Source organism: Schistocerca piceifrons, chromosome 4, assembly GCF_021461385.2.
Source record: "Schistocerca piceifrons isolate TAMUIC-IGC-003096 chromosome 4, iqSchPice1.1, whole genome shotgun sequence".
NCBI lineage: Eukaryota > Metazoa > Arthropoda > Insecta > Orthoptera > Acrididae > Schistocerca > Schistocerca piceifrons.
Window position 1 is genome coordinate 669,400,416 of NC_060141.1, and position 20,484 is coordinate 669,420,899.

Here is a 20,484-nt window from a genome sequence, read left to right on the forward strand (position 1 = left end):
ACCTCCTTATTCCTTACCTTATCAGTCCACCTACTTTTCAACATTTTTCTGTAAAACCGTATGTCAGATGATCATATTCTCTTCTCTTTCGGCTTTGCCACGGTCCATGTTTCACTACCCTACAGTGCAGCGCTCCAAAGGAACGTTTCCAACAAATTTTTCATCAAATTAAGGCCTTTATTTGTTACTGGCAGACTTCTCTTGGCCAGGAATGGCCTTTTTGCAGGGCTGCTCTGCTTTTTACATCCTCCCTGCTCCGTCTGCCAAGTGTTATTTTGCTGCCTTGGTAGCAGAACTCCTTAACCAAGTCTACGTGGTGATCACCAATCATGATATTAAGTTTCTCGCTGGTCTCATGCCTGCTGATTATAATCATAGTCGACTTTCTTCGATTTACTCTAAATTCACACTCTGTACTTATTAGACTGTTCATTCCATTCAACGCGTTCTGTAATCCTTCTTCACTTTTACCGGGGATAGAAGTGTTACCAGCGAACTTTATCACTGATATACTTTTACCTTGAATTGTAATTCCACTCTTGAATCTTTCATTATTTTCTGTCATTGCTTCTTAGAGTCATAGATTGAACACTAGGGACGGAAGGCTGCATCCCCGTCTCACACCCTTTCTAATACGAGTACTCCGTTCTTGGTCTTCCAGGCTTATTGTTCCCTTTTGGTTCTTGTACATATTGTATATTACCCGTATTTCCTTTTTTCTTAGAATTTCGATCATCTTGTATCATTTGACACTGTCGCACTGTCGAATGCTTTTTCAGGTTCGACAGATCCTATAAACTTGTCATTTTCCTTTAATCTTGCTTCCCTTATCAACCGAAACGTTAGAATTGCCTCTCTGGTGCGTTTAATTTTCCTAAAGCCAAACTCATCGTTATCTAACAAATCTTCAAATATCTTTTCCATTCTTCTGTATTTTATTCTTGTTAGCAACTCGGATGTCTGAGCTGATGGTGTGATAATTCTCCTCGCACTTACCTGCTCTTTACAATCTTGGGAATTGTGTGGTGACGTTTTTCCGAAAGTCGAATGGTATATCGCCAGACTCATACATTCTACAGACCGATATGAATAGTCGTTTTGCTGCTGCCTCCTGCAATATTTTTTAGACATTCTGATGGGATGATATCTATCCCTATTATCTTATTCCATCTTAAGTCTTCCACAGCTCTTCTAAATCCTGTTTCTAATACTGGATCCCCCTTATCATCTACATTGACTAACGCTTCTTCTTCTATCACGTCATAGACAAGTCTCTACCCTCATAGAGGCCTTCGATGTACTCTTTCCACCTCTCAGTGGAATACCCTGTACATTCTTGATGTCATCACTCTAACAGTACTGATGTCAATTTGATGGTGCCACAATTTCACACTCCAAAAAAGAATATTAGGACTGAAAATGAAAATATTCGTTACTGTTAATGTTGTATTATCTTAACAGAAAAGCTGCTAGCACGGCACTTTGCTAGGCCCCACTTCTGTTGGAGGTGGTAAGCCATTTGATTCCTCCGACCAGCCTACTGTAAGGAGGATTACAGTTTAACGTCGACCCAGAATCACGAAGCAGTTCGGTAGTTTCCATAGTAGCCATAACTTCCAGAAATGAAAAAAGTGATAACTGACAGTTTAAAGTCCTGGAAGGGAATGAGGACCGATCTACGTACTTTCGGATTTGTAGTCTGGCACTTTACCACACTGCAAGTGCATATCTTACTGCCTTTATTTTATACGTTATTTTCTGCTGTCACCAGTGCTTTGTTAAATGCCAACCAACGTCTGTACGCTAGAATGATATATTTGTTTGCGAAGTGTGACACTTAAGTAGGTGCAGTAACGTACTACAACATTAGCAGATGAGTCGCTGTTCGGCACGCTCAGTATCTGTCGCGGTCCACCGATTTTAGCCACTCGCTGTGCTGCTTTTTCCATGAAATAGCACCTCCGAACTGGGAAGGAGTTCTGGCTGTTTTTTGAGGAGTGGTTCAAAATGGGACTTAACATCTTAAGTCATCAGTCCCCTAGAACTTAGAACTACCTAAACCTAACTAACCTAAGGACATCACACACATCCATGCCCAAGGCAGGATTCGAAACTGCGACCGCAGCAGTCGCGCGGTTCCAGTCTGAAGCGCCTACAACCGCTCGGCCACTTAGACCGGCTTTTGAGGAGTGGACAGCGGTGCGCTGGCTGTGGGGAGAGAGGGTGTTTGTGGCCTGAACAGCAGTAGTTTGGCGGTGGACTGTGCTCTTGCTGTGGCAAAGAAACCAACCACGATGTTGTAGACGAATGGACCGTGGTTTGGGTCTCCTTGTGGAAGGGCGTGCGAAGTCCATACCAGTGGTTCCTCGCCCGAACAGCGCGTTCGGCCCTTCAAACCTTCGCTACTTGAGAAGGCATCCGTGAAAACCGAGTCGTCGTAGGGCAAGGAAACATTGTGGAAACATTCATAAGCACATTCGGGAGAAAATAACGTTTTGTTGATTGCTTGTTATTATACGTTCCAGGTTGCAAACGTTTCTCAATGCGACGACCCTCTGCATCCACGACAGCCGAAAACCGCATTTCACTTTTGTTCACAGCACTTTTAGAGTGGTGAACCATGGAAAATTCAACTGTCGTAACACTGATCATGCTCTGCTTTAAGATCGCACAGTGCATCCAGCATTCTCAGGCATGGAAACTGTAACGGCTTCTACAACTTGTAGCGCAGATGGCGGCCGGTTTCTCTTAGGAGCAATCACCAAATAGTCAGTTCGTTCTTCCGTATACCTTTCTTCATCTCCGGTGTGGAAAGACGATCACTCCATGTTCCGTTAATCCGTCGGTATTCGTGGATAGCAGCACTAGTGGTGTTATTTTGATAAAACAGCTTTACAGTAAAGCCATGCTCAGCTTCTCCCGATCCTTGTTGTCTGTCTGCACTTGTAATGCACACTGACGCTTGTGTTTCAATCCTGCGTCGCACTTGCTCCTAATGGCAAGTCATTACACTAACACTACTAACAACGAAAAACGTGCTGTACACAGTCCGAAAAGCAGTCCCATATATCGGGGTAACCATACGGTAAATTGTTTCCCATCTACTGTGGCTCAAGTCGCGGTATGCACACATCAAAAAAAGTTTTACATCACCTCGATTCCGAGAGATCCGGAACCTGTACAGATCAACATAAACATAATTTCCGCCCTTTTTATTCCTCATGAAAACCACACATTGCATGTTGTGCTACCATACAGCGAGACCTTCAGAGGTAGTGGTCCAGATTGCTGTACACACCGTTACCTGTAAAACCCTGTAGCAAGTCCTCGTGCATTGATGCATGCCTGTATTCGTCGTGGCATGCTATCCACAAGTTCGAGAGTGAAGTTGCGCATCATGCGGCCTATTGCACACAGTTTGGGTCGGAACACGACGTCCTGTGGCTGCACGAAAAGCATTATTGAACATGGTGGCGTTGCTGTCAGTGTTCTGCCGAGACACAATCCGTAGGTAGCAGTCATCCACTGCAGTAGTAGCGCTTGCGCGACCTGAGCGAGGAATGTCATCGATATTCCTCTCTGTATTTCCTCCATGTCAGAACAACATCACTTAGTTCACTCCGAGACGCAAGGATTCTTCCCTTGTTTAGAGCTCTTCCTGGCACAAACTAACAATGCGGACGCGATCGAACCGCTTCTAGGCATGGTTGAACTGCAGACAACAGGAGCCGTGTACCTTCTTCCTGGTGGAATGACTGGAACTGATCGGCTATCGGATCCCCTCCGTCCAATGCATGCATGGTTGTTTACGTCTTTGGGCGGGTTTAGTGACATCTCTGAACAGTCAAAGCGCTGCGTCTGTGATATAACGCCCACAGTCAACGCCTATTATCACGAGTTTTGGGAACTGGGGTGATGTAAAACTTTATTATGCTTATCCATTACGGATATTTTAGAACATTGACTGTATATTAATGTAAATAAATTATACAAAACTGCAACCAGTCACTTTTTCATTAATAATGCTTTATTACATTAACCGGTTTTCGAACCCTTTCAGGTTCATCTTCAGATGATTTCATGAGAATCCGGGAAGTTACATCATTACTGGTAGTAGCATAATGCTGGGTGCTTGTTCTATGGCAGAAAGATAGGTCACACTTTAATGTATCGCCATGACTATAGATTATCTGTCGATATGGATGTGAATTTAGTTTTTACTTACTGCGACAGTATAGGCGGCTTTTTTCGTATCTGTCTGCCTCCATTTTGATGTCCAGAACACTTTCACACAAACTATATTAGTTTACACTTTGACAGTGACACTTTACCAGCATCCAGCAGGCGCTTTACAACTGTTGCTTATAACAAAGCGCATGCTGGATGCTGGTAAAGTGTCACAGATACGAAAAAAGCCGCCTATACTGTCGCAGTAAGTAAAAACTAAATTCACATCCATATCGACAGATAATCTATAGTCATGGCGATACATTAAAGTGTGACCCATCTTTCTGCCATAGAACCAGCACCCAGCATTATGCTACTACCAGTAATGATGTAACTTCCCGGATTCTCCCGAAATCATCTGAAGATGAACCTGAAAGGGTTCGAAAACCGGTTAATGTAATAAAGCATTATTAATGAAAAAGTGACTGGTTGCAGTATTGTATAATTTATTTACAGGTGTAAAACTTGTTTTCGATGTGTGTATATAGGGTTTTCCCCCGGTTTCTGGAGGGTATTCCTTAAGTTAACTGGAACAAAAACTGAAAGTAATGAGCTCAGATCCATCATTAAGAGGCTACAGTCATCGAAAAACTCAGGAAAATGGCAGGAAAAACTTTTATTGTAGGATTTCACTAACAAAATGCACGTAATAATTAATTTAAACAATTTTGTAACAGTCTCTTGCATTCAGTGTGGATTTAAAGCATGTGTTGAAAATTTCCTCCATGCATTTCAAGACAAAGATTCGCACAGGTTAGAACCGCGCGAGCAGCATTTCGTAATTTCACAAACTCGTTCCTTATTGACGTCGCGGCATCGAAAATCCTTTGTATCAGTTTTTCTCGTGTTTCCACCTTAACTTCGTACACGATGTCTTTCACCCACCCCCAGATGCAGTAATCTAGGAGTGTTAAATCTGGGGATCTGGCATGCCAGTTGATAGGGCCCCCACGACCTGTCCATTGATGTTGGAATTGCCGACTAAGATAAGCTGTTACCAAATGGTGGATGTGTGTAGCTGCTCCGTCATGTTGGACGTACGTGTGGTGTCTTGTTTCCAGAGAAATATCTTCAAGAAGCTGCGGTAGGGCTTATCGTAAAAAGTTACCTTACATCTGACCATTTAAATATCCCGGCAGAATAAACGGTCCCAGTAACTGGTCACTCACAACACCATACCAGACATTGACACTGGATCTGCATTGAAATTGAGATACTACCGTGGCATGGGGATGTTTGTCTGCCCAGGCATGCATGTAAGGCATGTTGTTGATGCCATCTCTTGTAAAGGTTGCCTCATCACAGTACGTTATGAAGCGATAGAGATGCCGCTTTCCATTTAACCAGTTACAAAAGTGCAAACCGTTGGTACAATCATGTGGCTCTAAATGATGAACTTTCTGTACATGGATAGGATACAGTCCATTCTCATGAAGAACCCTACATACCTTAGATCGTGAAACGTTCAGTCGGGTAGCTAGGCGTCTTGTACTTGAACGAGGACTGCGCTCTTCTAAATTAAGAATGTTTTCCTCTTCTTGAACGTGACGATATCCTCCGGAGGGAATACGAATACTGGGAAGAGTACCAGTTCCTGGCAATGTTCGATATGTTCCACTAAATGTTTTGGCACTCGGAATGCTACGATCAGGATACCGACAGTGATATTCGGCAACAGCAGCTTTCGCATTACCATCACATAAGCTCAAAATGTACACCACCTCTTGCGACGAAAACTTGTACGGCATCGCAAAGTGTACTGAACACAGGAGACAATAACAGTAATCAGTGACTGCAGTATCAACAACGTGGTTGTTATGCAAACGTACCACTCGCTGCAGTTGTCTACCTAAGACTGATCGTGTGTCCTGTGAACACAAGTGTAGCGCTCCATACACCGTGGCATGTCTCGGAACACTGCTGAAGCTTCTTAATTATGGATCTGATAACATTACCGTATTTACATATTTTGTTCCAAATAACGTAAGCAGTAGCCTCCAGCAACCGGAGGAAAACCTCGTGACTCACCCTGAATATATACTGCCAGGAAAAATTACAACATTCTCAAGGACAAAGCCATTTTATTATGTCGCAGGTAGTCAACCAGTGTAGCAGTTTATGATTAAAAAGTCAACACTAATTAAAGACACGTATCACAATGAAGAGTGCCTATGCAGTCGGATCAACATAGTGAGTACCTTTCTCAGGCAGAAACACAAGCGTGTGTTCCTGCAAGCAAACGATCATGAAGCTACCAAATGGCATCCAGCGACAGATTGTCCTAGGCGTCAGCCACCTTCTGTTACGAATTTCACTAGTTCTTGTAGGCTCTGGAGAACGTGTAAGTACTCTGTTCAGCATACGAGCTTAGTTGACGACAGATTTCGTTGTTTTGCTGGCCAAGGTAATCGTTAGGCATCACGAAAAGTACGTTATGTCGCTTCAGCCGCATATGAACGTGCATAAAGACATCACCGCCCTGTAGATGAAGTGGCAGTATCATGGGAACAACGACCTAAGAAACTTACCGGTCACTGGTTACTTCACCTTGCTGAAATACTATGTCACCACGAGTTGTAACTAGTGATGGCCCCCCCTTCCTCAACAGCTTGATGGCTGGTGAGAGACATGTGAGGCAGGCCACACAGCATGCCTTCACCGTACACGTGTACGTCCACCACTCGGATGCAGTTAGGACCTACTATAATCACTGAAGATAACGGAACGTCATCACACTTGTAAAGAAACTGGTCCTCTACTTCTAAAAAAAACTCTTTTAAATAATAAAACATGACCTATACAAGGAATCTGATTACCCCTGTTTGTCACGGACGAAAAAAAAAATTGGCATAGTCATTGTCAGAACATGCAGAATCTTATGAGAGACCAATAAGACGTCAATTTTAATCTACAGTACATATGGTATGACAATGTCTACGTAATAAAAAATAAGTTAGGTAATTCCGTACAATTATTATAAAGAATTGCGATAAATCATTTTAACGGGGGCCAAATGAACAATTAAGGTCAATATAATTCCAGTAATCCTGCAAAAGTAAAAACAAATTATTGTAGGGGCCTACATAGACATCGCGCATCTGCTCGATGCTCGCGAAATACGTAATTTTGTTTTGAAGTTGACTGCCAATGAGAAAATAGGTGTAGTTTTCAAGCAGTAATAGCGAACAGCATCGACTGGTAATATACGTAATTTTATTGTAGCTAATTTTATTATAAAAAAAATAAAATATGTTCTTCCTCCAAAAGAAGTTACAAATAAATTTTGAAATAAAATTATAATGAGTAGCAAAATGTCTGAAAAGAATTTTGAAAGAAAGTTATTAATTGAACTTTAATTTGGCGGGTTTTCAACACTGTCAACAAGACGAAATAATGGAAAGAATAATTATTGGAACTAATCAAATTTGAGATATTGTGACAGTATTTTTAAAAAAGATAATTTAACTGCAATTTTCTTTAATTTTGAAATGAGAGAGAGCGTAATTTTCTTTTAATGTCTTAACTGTCGCTGCAGGCAGTGCGATGACGTCAGCGGTGGTCCGCGCGGACGATGTGTGAAGTAAATCCTGGTTCGTGGGGTGAAGATAATGATGGATCCTCCTGTTTCATTAATATTCCAGTTACGGCGGTGGCCCACGTCTCCGTTGTAGCTGGCAGCACTGGCGCGATAATAATAGTTCCAGTGTGTGCGTTGTCGTTACGCGCGCGACGTTTTATAATTAAAAGTTTATTAATCATGCGGTGCAATGTCTTTAGTATTTGCAATATATATCCAGTTAATGCCAATACTTCGCACAGTTCTTTCAACGTGTTACCACAGGAAAACAGTCACATGTGTTTATCACTATAATAGTCAGTTAAACATCAGTTCAATTTACTTCGTGGTTTTTAAGACAGTTTGGACGAGACAATAAACATTTCTTAATCGAATCACAGCACTGTTCTTTTACTTAACATTTTTTATTTGTTCCACTTTCACGCAATTCTAACAGTTAGTGTCTTCAATGGTTCCAGAATGAGATTTTCAGTCTGCAGCGGAGGTGCGCAGGAGAGCTTCTGTAAAGTTTGGAAGGTAGGAGACGAGGTACTCGCAGAAGTAAAGCTGTGAGTACCGGGCGTGAGTCGTGCTTCGGAAGCTCAGTTGGTAGAGCACTTGCCCGCGAAAGGCAAAGGTCCCGAGTTCGAGTCTCGGTCGGGCACACAGTTTTAATCTGCCAGGAAGTTTCTTCAATGGTGTCTGATTCATGTCTAATTGTCACAAGTTCACACAGTTTGTAAAATCGTCACCGCAAACACTCGATACACTTTTCAGGTTTTACTGTTCGCTTAATATTGCACGACCTCCTATTAACACAGCGGACGCACTGTAATTCATTGTTCCTCCGCGTATCACCGTCTTTCACGCCGAACTTTTCCACATTTTTCCACCCGCGAAACAGCCATGTACAACAACAACTCGCACGCTCTCTATCGATAGTCGTTTGCTCTCTCTCTCTGACACAGTACTTCTCCTAGCCTAACCAAGGATTTGCAAAGCATATAAAACCAGAACATTCATATTCGTACAATATAAAATACAAAACGGTAGCAAAATTAATGAAGAAACAATGTGACGTATTAACAAATAAAGGATAGTTGAAATAAATGATACATACGTACCATGACAAGGTAATGCACAAAAGAAAAAAATATTATCGACTTTCGGGGAAAACAATGTCATTACACACTCTCCAGTCGAGCCTTTCACGGCTTCAGAGTAGCGTGTTTGGTGGTGTCATGATGTCAGTGGTAGTCCTACTTCTAGTCTCAGCAGACGGTTCCAAATGACTCTTGGTGACACAGTAGGTACAAGACGTGCCCGGATATCTCCCTGGATGCTGTTCGGTCGGCCATCGCTGCTCGCACAACGCGTCGTCTTGACATGCGTTTTAACTAATTGGAGTTCAAGAGCTTGAGAGTGTGAGAACGTTGTACAGACCACTGAAGAAAGCAGCGGAACACCATCGATACATTATACCCAACAGATGCAGTAGTAATCCATCGATACACACAAAGTATGTTCAGGTGGAGCCTAAGCCTCTGTAACTTACAAAATAATTGGTGACAGATATAATGACAATGGGGAACGATTGATTGCAATTTGTGAACAATTTGATCTAAAAATTACCAACACATTTTTCAAACGTAAGGACATTCATAAATATACTTGGCAACAGAACACCAAAGAATTTCTTTCTATAATAGATTATATTATCATTAGGCAAACAAGTAGTTTCAAAGCAGTAGACGTCAGATCTTATAGAGGAGCCCGGTGTGGATCAGACCACTATCTAGTTATAATGAAGTCTTTCTGGCCATGGAAGAATGCAAGGAGTGATACAAGTAACATAAATAAAACGAACCATACTGAGAAAGATGAAAATTTACCTTTTAATATTGACAGCCTACAAGACGAAAGTATCAGAACACTCTTTGCGGCCAGGATGGAAAGGAAACTGGTTGAATCATTTGAAGGTAGTACAGAGGAAACATATGACTATATAAAAGCTAATGTGAAAATCATAGCAACAGAGGTGTTGGGTAAAAAAAATAGCAAACACAACCGTGAAGCAGAGTGGTGGTCAGAGGAACTAGAGGTCCTCGTTAGAGAAAAACGAAATGCGTTCCTTCAGTGGTTGAATGATAAATCAGAAGAAACAAGATCAATATACAAGGAAAAGAAGAATGAAGTGATGAAAAAAATAAGGATGGCAAAAAATGAAGCATGGGAAAGAACATGTGCCAAGGTGAATAGCAAATTAGGATTTGGGAGAGCAAAAGAAGCATGGTCAGTATTGAAAGGGCTTCAACAGGATACAAAAAGCAAAACTAATCTCCAACTGATAACACAAAAGGAATGGGAAGAGTATTTCCAGAAATTATTAAATGAGGACAGAGAAGAATATCTAGAAGAAGGAACAGGGGAAGATAAAGGACATGAAGATGATGAGTTCCAGATTTTAGAAAGTGCAGTACTTCAGGCGTTGATACAGGAAAGAATGGTAAATCACCGGGACCAGACAATATCAATCTGGAGTGTCTGAAATATGGTGGTGACAAAATTGTGAAACTGATAACACAGCTCTTCAACAAAATGATACATGGAGATTCAATACCTGACGAGATGAAGCTAGGTTACATTAATACAATATTTAAGAAAGGGGATCTCAAAATTTGTTCAAACTATCGAGGAATTTGTGTTACAAACACATTAATGAGAATTTTTGCGAAAGTAATTAAAAACAAACTGGAAAAAAATTTTAGACCCCAAGAAGAACAATGTGGAATCACAGCTGGGAGATCATGTGTACACCATATTTTCACATTAGAAACATAGGGAAAAATCAAAAAATATAGGATTAATTTTCATAGATCTAGAAAAAGCGAATGATACTGTTCCAAGAAAATTACTTTCGAGAGCACTACATATGGCAAACATAAACCCTTCCTTGATTAAAATAATACAACAGATGTATAAAGATAACATCTGCCAAGTGAAAGTTGGTAATAAACTTTCACAGAAATTTAGAACAAGCAAAAGCCTTTTACAGGGCTGTCCCATGTCACCATCATTATTTAAAATCTATATAGATATTAGCCTTAGAACATGGTCTCGTAAATGTAATAGTATGGGATTAGAAATAAGAGATGGAGTTTACCTACATCATTTATTATTTGCTGATGATCGAGTAGTCGTAGCACAAGATGGGGATGATGCTAACTATATGTGCAATCAACTAGCAGCAGCATACAAAACTTGGGGTTTGAAGATTAATTACCAAATAACAGAATACTTGACTAATGATTCAGATGAGCTATACATTGAAGGAAAGAAAATCAAAAAGATAAACACTTTCTGTTATTTGGGATCCATTTTAGAAATCGAGGGAAAATCAGAGTCAGAAATCAATAAAAGAATTAGTAGCGGACGGAGGGTCATTGGGATGCTTAACTCAGTCTTATCGAGCAGGAATGTAATGAGCAGAACTAAAAAATTAACATACAAATCCATATTAGAGAGTGTGGTTCTGTATGGAACGGAGACCTGGACAATTAACATGAAGCACATTAAAAAATTACAAGCTCTAGAGATGGACTTTTGGAGAAGATCGGCAAGAATCTCCAGGAAAGAAAAGATAAGGAACACCGAAGTAATAAGGAGAATGGAAAGAAAAGAAAGAATATATGACGTAATGGACAGAAAGAAATTACAGTGGTACGGGCATGTACGACGAATGGAGAAAACCAGAATACCAAAATTGATACTGGAGTGGGAACCGGAGGGGAGAAGAAGAAGAGGACGACCTATGACCACCTGGCTCCAAAATGTTCAGCATACAATGAGGAGAATGGGCGCAGAGGAAGAAGACACACAAAATTGAAACACCTGGAGAAATATTTTGAGAATTTAGTTTAAGAACGTTTATTGTTTGTATTGTAATTTCCAAGTAAATTATTATGTTGGAGATAAGCCTCTGTAATGAGGAAAAGCTCAAAATAATAATAAATAAAAATATATTTGTAGATATAGATCCACGTAATACACATTAAATTTTCTTCGGGGCTATGAACATCGTTTACTGAATTGTTTTCAAGAGAGCTGCAGCAACGAAATACGGTTTTTTAAAAATAACATCAGTTTCTTCTGTTGTATCCTGTCTACTTGTCCAAGATAGGGTGTCTAGGAAACCTGCTTCTTGGATCTCTAGACAACAGTTCAAGCAAATCGAATTAATGAGTTTTTATTACAGAAAATAAATAATTTTATAATTAACTTTGAGAAATGCAGATGTGTCGCAAGCAAAGGGTGACATGCAAAATAATGAATGTCCTCCAGTGCAACGATTCCAGTACAGGTGAGGTAGTACACTGGATGCTTCTATCCAGGTCGATGGTCTTGACGCTTCTGTGGAACAGGGCTAGTCTTCAACTGTGCAGCGACCAGTCGTTAGCGGCTCTTGTGTTCTCTTCGCCTAGGGGCCGCTGCTGTCGCGTTGTCGTCCTAGAGAGTGGTCGGTCAGCTTGCTAATGGCTGACGTCTTCTTCACTACCCTCTCTGCTCTAATGTCCCCGACTGGCGATACCGGTACTTTCTGTCATGTAGCTGATGTATTTAAACCGACTGTATGCAAATCAGCTTACTTCACAGTCTACAAAGTGCAGGTAGAGTATCACGTAAGACGTATCGACCTTTTATCGTCGACAGATTACGTACCCTACTTGAAAATGTCCTTATATACACTACCGCCCATTAAAATTGCTCCACCAAGAAGAAATGCAGATGTTAAACGGGTATTCATTGGACAAATATATTGTACTAGAACTGACATGTGATTACATTTTCACGCAGTTTGGGTGCATAGACCCTGAGAAATCAGTACCCAGAATAACCACCTCTGGCCGTAATAACGGCCTTTATACGTCTCGGCATTGAGTCCAACAGAGCTTGCATGGCGTGTACAGTTAGCTGCCCATGCAGTTTCAACACGATACCACAGTTCATCAAGAGTAGTGACTGGCGTATTGTGACGAGCCAGTTGCTCGGCCACCATTGACCTGACGTTTTCAATTGCTGAGAGATCTGGAGAATGTGCTGGCCAGGGCAGCAGTCGAACATTTTCTGTATGCAGAAAGGCCCGTACAGGACCTGCAACATGCGGTCGTGCATTATCCTGCTGAAATGTAGGGTTTCACAGGGATCGAATGAAGGGTAGAGCCACGGGTCGTAACACATCTGAAATGTAACTTCCACTGTTCGATGTGCCGTCAATGCGAACAAGAGGTGACAGAGACGTGTGTCCAATGGCACCCCATACCACCACGCCGGGTGATACGCCAGTATGACGATGACGAATACACGTTTCCAATGTGCGTTCAACGCGATGTCGCCAATCACGGATGCGATAATCATGATGCTGTAAACAGAACCTGGATTCATCCGAAAAAATGACGTTTTGCCATTCCTGCACCCAGGTTCGTCGTTGAGTACTCCATCGCTAGCACTCCTATCTGTGATGCAGCGTCAAGGGTAACCGCAGCCATGGTCTCTGAGCTGATAGTCCGTGCTGCTGCAAATGTCATCGAACTGTTCGTGCAGATGGTTTTTGTCTTGCAAACGTCCCCATCTGTTGACTCAGGGATCGAGACGTGGCTGCACGATCCGTTACAGCCATGTGGATAAGACGCCTGTCCTCTCGACTGCTAGTGATACAAGGCCGTTGGGATCCAGCACGGCGTTTCGTATTAGCCTCCTGAACCCACCAATTCCATATTCTGCTAACAGTCATTGGATCTCGACCAAAGCGAGCAGCAATGTAGCGATTCTATAAACCGCAATCGCGATAGTCTACAATCCGACCTTTATCAAACTCGGAAACGTGATGGTACGCAATTCTCCTCCTTACAAGGGGCATCACAACAACGTTTCAACAGGCAACACCGGTCAACTGCTGTTTGTGTATGAGAAATCTGTTGAAAACTTTCCTCATGTCAGCATGTTGTAGGTGTCGCCAGCGGCGCCAATCTTGTGTGAATGCTCTGAAAAGCTGATCATTTGCATATCACAGCATCTTGTTCCTGTCGGTTAAATTTCGCGTATGGAGCACGTAATATTCGTGGTGTAGCAATTTTAATGACCAGTAGTGTACATTGGAGTGCCTATATGGATGCAGAACGACGGTCAGCCAGCCCATTCTGCACTTCATTTTGTACAAGAACTGAGAAACATATTACTTAGAAGATGGACTGCGGTGCCGTTGTCCTCAGGAATGACCCGCACGATTTAACACTTTTGGAGATACGTAAGGAATCGTGTTTATTTCACTGGACGCACAACCCCAAGGGTGCATCGAGGAAGATTGTAGCTCCGTGACACTGACGACATTACATCTGGTCCGCAGGTCGTTTAGAAGGTACGTTGCGTAGTCCATTCAGAAACCTGGGTACACATTTGAACACCTCTACTACATCAACATACCACCACCAGAACATCCATCTGCACACAGGCAAGTGTTGAGTACAGTACGTTGCCTCCATTCCTAAAAGTTTGTAGGTTTCTAGCTCCCAGAGTAAACGTGACTGAAATGTGATTTAAACTGAATTGTACACTGCTGGTTCAAATACATAAGACACACAGTAGAAACGCTAATGTTCTATTTAAAGAAACTGTATCTGGAAAATTACTCAATAAACAGCCGTGCAGAAAGTGTAACATTTCTTATGTGGACCTAGCTCAATAAATATTCCCGTCGCCTATTATTTTGTAAGTTACGAAAGCATACACTTCATCTGACACTCCCTATGTATCAAGGTGCTCACCGGCCCACATTGCGACACCGATCAAAAGATGAAATTGTTCAACAGGACTACATACTCGTCGGTGGGTCATGGTTGTTTTTCTAAAATGAATGCTGCAATCACTGACTATCTCTGTGCCACTGAACACAGTCCTTGAGTGCGTTGAAAATTTCCAGTAGGATATATAGGGCGTTTAGAAACAGTCTGACAAACTTGTAAGACTGTTGCAGGGCAGGTTTAGCTGCGAAATATATCTTCATAAAAAGTTAGTATTTTGCGCATTTTCTGCTTTAGCCAGTCACATCGTTGTGCGCGCAAATTGAAGTGGCCCGCTAGAGACAGTGTCGCCAACGTATGCTTAATTTGGTTTCATAAACTCGAGCCAGAGACCGATACAAAAACTGAACATGCGACGGTAGTAAGGATCGAGCCAAAGCCCCAGGTAGAACAGTCTCGTCTGCTGTCATCCACACACTGAGGACAACTGACACTAAGTGTATCAGGCGGACCGCCTGAGTTTGCGCGTGCACCGGCCTGATTGTGTAGCTTCAATGTTAATTAACTTTGAAACGGCGCAACGTATCGAATTTTTTTCTGACAGTTATTTCTCAGCAGAACGTAACCTACAACACCCTTACAAGCTTTTCAGACTGTTTCTGTCCACCCTGTATATATGGTATACTTCAAAGGTCCTTTCAGCTACCAGTTAATCTTATCGCCAATCCAAGTAGCGCTAATTTTAAAATTTGGCGGGAATTACTGACAACTATCTACTCCAATTTGGTTCTAGTGCGATTTATTAATTTTTTATGAAGTCGCTTTTAAACTGTTTGTGTTTCCAATTCGTTAACGTTCTGGTATAGTTGTTTGTCTTGAAAATAAACTTGTCTAATGGGTCACCAAATGTGCTTGGTTACAACGTAACATAACCTACGAACCTACACTCACCATTCTACCTAGTTGACCTGCTGGGTACTGGTAAATATATTTGGTAACTCTAAAAGTTCAGTTTATGCGGGTGAATTTCGTTCACTATAAGTAAAGTACCAGAGGAACATTTTTAATAGTTGACAATTTGTTCAGACACATTAGCTGAACTACAGACCCTACAAAAATGCTAGTTAATGCTCTGAAGGTATACATTTTATTAACGTGTTAAGTACATAACCTGGAAATACACTCCGGGAAATGGAAAAAAGAACACATTGACACCGGTGTGTCAGACCCACCATACTTGCTCCGGACACTGCGAGAGGGCTGTACAAGCAATGATCACACGCACGGCACAGCGGACACACCAGGAACCGCGGTGTTGGCCGTCGAATGGCGGCAGCTGCGCAGCATTTGTGCACCGCCGCCGTCAGTGTCAGCCAGTTTGCCGTGGCATACGGAGCTCCATCGCAGTCTTTAACACTGGTAGCATGCGGCGACAGCGTGGACGTGAACCGTATGTGCAGTTGACGGACTTTGAGCGAGGGCGTATAGTGGGCATGCGGGAGGCCGGGTGGACGTACCGCCGAATTGCTCAACACGTGGGGCGTGAGGTCTCCACAGTACATCGATGTTGTCGCCAGTGGTCAGCGGAAGGTGCACGTGCCCGTCGACCTGGGACTGGACCGCAGCGACGCACGGATGCACGCCAAGACCGTAGGATCCTACGTAGTGCCGTAGGGGACCGCACCGCCACTTCCCAGCAAATTAGGGACACTGTTGCTCCTGGGGTATCGGCGAGGACCATTCGCTACCGTCTCCATGAAGCTGGGCTACGGTCCCGCACACCGTTAGGCCGTCTTCCGCTCACGCCCCAACATCGTGCAGCCCGCCTCCAGTGGTGTCGCGACAGGCGTGAATGGAGGGACGAAGGGAGACGTGTCGTCTTCAGCGATGAGAGTCGCTTCTGCCTTGGTGCCAATGATGGTCGTATGCGTGTTTGGCGCCGTGCAGGTGAGCGCCACAATCAGGACTGCATACGACCGAGGCACACAGGGCCAACACCCGGCATCATGGTGTGGGGAGCGATCTCCTACACTGGCCGTACACCACTGGTGATCGTCGAGGGGACACTGAATAGTGCACGGTACATCCAAACCGTCATCGAACCCATCGTTCTACCATTCCTAGACCGGCAAGGGAACTTGCTGTTCCAACAGGACAATGCACGTCCGCATGTATCCCGTGCCACCCAACGTGCTCTAGAAGGTGTAAGTCAACTACCCTGGCCAGCAAGATCTCCGGATCTGTCCCCCATTGAGCATGTTTGGGACTGGATGAAGCGTCGTCTCACGCGGTCTGCACGTTCAGCACGAACGCTGGTCCAACTGAGGCGCCAGGTGGAAATGGCATGGCAAGCCGTTCCACAGGACTACATCCAGCATCTCTACGATCGTCTCCATGGGAGAATAGCAGCCTGCATTGCTGCGAAAGGTGGATATACACTGTACTAGTGCCGACATTGTGCATGCTCTGTTGCCTGTGTCTATGTGCCTGTGGTTCTGTCAGTGTGATCATGTGATGTATCTGACCCCAGGAATGTGTCAATAAAGTTTCCCCTTCCTGGGACAATGAATTCACGGTGTTCTTATTTCAATTTCCAGGAGTGTATTTATGTCTTCTATTCTCCGTCCACATTCGTAATTGTACTCGTTCGTCCCACTGAATATCACTTCTTAGCATTACCCCAAAATACGTACAGGATTGACGAACCCCAGAATTTCATTCACTCCCAAATTTTTAATCGGACACTCCTGCGCCCTTTTCGTTTCCTTTTTGCATTAACTTGCGTTTGTCCTACAACATAAATTTTTCAGTGTTTTGGTGAGCAGCATACACAGGATACACACCAGCTACTGGTGTGCGTTAGGGATATGCTGTTAGTTATGAGAGTTCCAACTCATGAGACATCTCTCTTATCGTACAGACAGACCAGTTTGCCGGTTGCAGCATCCTATGGTTTACGCCGTAGCCCTTGGTGATGATGTGGAGTTGGACTGCGCAGCGAACGCCGTCCCACCAGCGACCAGCTACCACTGGATGTTCAGTCAATCGATGATGGATGCGGGGCCCTACATATGGCACCTGAGGGGTCCCAGCGGGGAGATGATATCATATGTAGAGTGGGCGAGTGGGGTGTCGTGGCGAAACCACCAGCCTACGAAGGACACGGAATACGGCACCTTCTTCTGCACGGCAAAAAACACCATTGGAGAGCAGCTGGACCCGTGTGTCTTTCATGTGGTTCCACCAGGTAAGTGTTACTCTGGAAACACATACAGTAGTTTATAAGTTTCCTCGTCCCCATCTCTCAGACCTCATTTATTGTATTTACAAATGGAGTAGTGCAAGGGGTATGAGAGAGACCTATCCAGTTACTGGATCTGTGAGGATAGGAGCTTTAATGACAGTATTTCGCATGGTTTTATTCTACGACAAGGTAGAATTACTAAATTAGCCACAAGCACAACTTTCATGTTCTCTGTTAAAAATGACTGTGAAATGGAAAGCACAACCGCTCATTTTCACAGCACAGCTTAGCATATTATTTCTGTCATCTGCTTTAACGCAAAGTCTTTATTACTCAATTACTACTCTATTTGTCTCAACCCTGTCGACACCCTTCGTCAATCTCGTTGACTCGATGATCGGTAGTTGACCTGCAATATTCGTACTCCGACCGATATTTCAACGCCTCACTGGTGGCATTTTTTTTTTCAAAGAAATAAACAACGAGCTGAAGTAAATTGAACGTCTCCAAAACACAAGATTACCAAAACTGACATCAATTCAGTTTTTGCAGCACACCAAAGATACGATCGCCACCGATAACACACAGAAATAACGCTCTCACTTCTATTCTGTTCCTTAAAATATCAATATTCCTTGCGGGATCCGTCGTTCTGGTGCAAACATGCGGCAGCAGAACTGTCAAACTGAACGCTCTTTTTTTGTGGAAACATACGACAATAGAACAGTCAAACCAATAGTCATATTTCTTTCATTGAGATCTCCATACGAAAATATCATCCAGATTTCTGACTTTCCGGTAAATTTTACAAAAATTTTCTTTCATGGAAACCTTGTGTTGACAATTAGGAACACAACAAAAAAAGTCTGCCAAATCGGTCGAGCCGTTCTCGAGTGATGATCTTTCATAGATGCAGCAGCTGGTTTTTATTTGGAAGTATAACTGTAACAATGGAAAGAACTCTATGAGTGGAATTTTTTTTGATTCATGAATGGAACCGTAGGCGCATTAAGCCGTAGGCGCATTCCACTCTATTTCATAATACGCTGTTACTGTACATTCGATTCAGCTGATATATTGGTAGCATTTAGTTCGAAATTATTCAGTTTCATCTTCAGACCAGGTACCAGCTCTGTACAGAACATAAACAGTGCTCCGACATAAATACCGCCATCACAGATACGTGTAGCCAAAATATTTACAAAATACACCGTAATGGTAGTAGTAGGAGTGGTAGGAATTATTATTCACTACCTCCATAACACCTTAATTTACAAAAGCTCACTAAAGTTATTTTAATTTTGCATCAGTCACGTGAGCAGCCGAAATAGTAACAATAATTTATTGACAAGATGAAACTTCCTGGCAGATTAAAACTGTGTGCCCGACCGAGACTCGAACTCGGGACCTTTGCCTTTCGCGGGGCAAGTGCTCTACCATCTGAGCTACCGAAGCACGACTCACGCCCAGTACTCACAGCTTTACTTCTGACAGTATCTCGTCTCCTACCTTCCAAACTTTACAGAAGCTCTCCTGCGAAACTTGCAGAACTAGCACTCCTGAAAGAAAGGATATTGCGGAGACGTGGCTTAGCCACAGCCTGGGGGATGTTTCCAAAATGAGATTTTCACTCTGCAGCGGTGTGCGCTGATACGAAACTTCCTGGCAGATTAAAACTGTGTGCCCGACCGAGACTCGAACTCGGGGCCTTTGCCTTTCGCGGGCAAGTGCTCTACCATCTGAGCTACCGAAGCACGACTCACGCCCGGTACTCACAGCTTTACTTCTGCCAGCATCTCGTCTCCTACCTTCGAAACTTTAGAGAAGCTCTCCTGCGAAACTTGCAGAACTAGCACTCCTGAAAGAAAGGATATTGCGGAGACATGGCTTAGCCACAGCCTGGGGGATGTTTCCAGAATGAGATTTTCACTCTGCAGCGGAGTGTGCGCTGATATGAAACTTCCTGGCAGATTAAAACTGTATGCCCGACCGAGACTCGAACTCGGGATCTGCTATTGACAAGATGACGCTATTCAGTAGAATTCCCATACAACAGGTAACAGGGTGATTGCGTAACGCCAAAGAGCGAAAGCCCTAATAATCAAAAATGTTAAAATCTGATAATGAGTTTACACTGTTAAAGAAAGAATAAGGCCTAAGATGTCTGATAATCATCGATGCGTTAGTCGACTCAAACACATACATGCGTCCTCGAAGACTAGCGCGGATCAGTTCCCCATTCCATAGGGCCCAAATATCGAACATTCCCTTAGTGGAAGTTAACGAACCAAAACGCATACACCGGTCTACGCGAACCAGCATGATTCTCTCCCACGCAGTTCCCCTTTCATCACAGACTAAATGTATCGAAGATTCCATCAGTGAGGATTAACGAACAAAACGTGTACACACGTTCATGGAAATCGGCACGAAGCGTTTCCCCTCCTGTCATCGTAAAATGGGCCAATGTGTCTACAACCTACACTCATACATTAACTATATATATTTCTGTACAGGCAATACATTTTAGGTCGCTTGCCCGGTGCTGGCAGATAAATACAATATTGCAGTGCCTGTTGTTCAGAAGTATGATGCTGATTTCCTTTGGACATGAATGCACGTCCGGGTTCCTATTCCGGTCTGGTACAAATTTTCATTGT

At 43.0% G+C, this 20,484-nt stretch overlaps 1 protein-coding gene across 3 annotated transcripts in view; it reads left to right on the plus strand.

Moving 5' to 3' along the window:
* The window catches only part of LOC124795247 (nephrin-like), a 120,870-nt gene that overhangs the window by 69,262 nt on the left and 31,124 nt on the right, over window positions 1-20,484 (plus strand). For all 3 annotated transcript variants that reach the window (XM_047259182.1, XM_047259184.1, XM_047259183.1), the window contains exon 7: window positions 17,501-17,827. In XM_047259182.1, coding sequence (XP_047115138.1) covers window positions 17,501-17,827 — 327 coding nt within the window. The remainder of the gene's footprint in view (window positions 1-17,500; window positions 17,828-20,484) is intronic.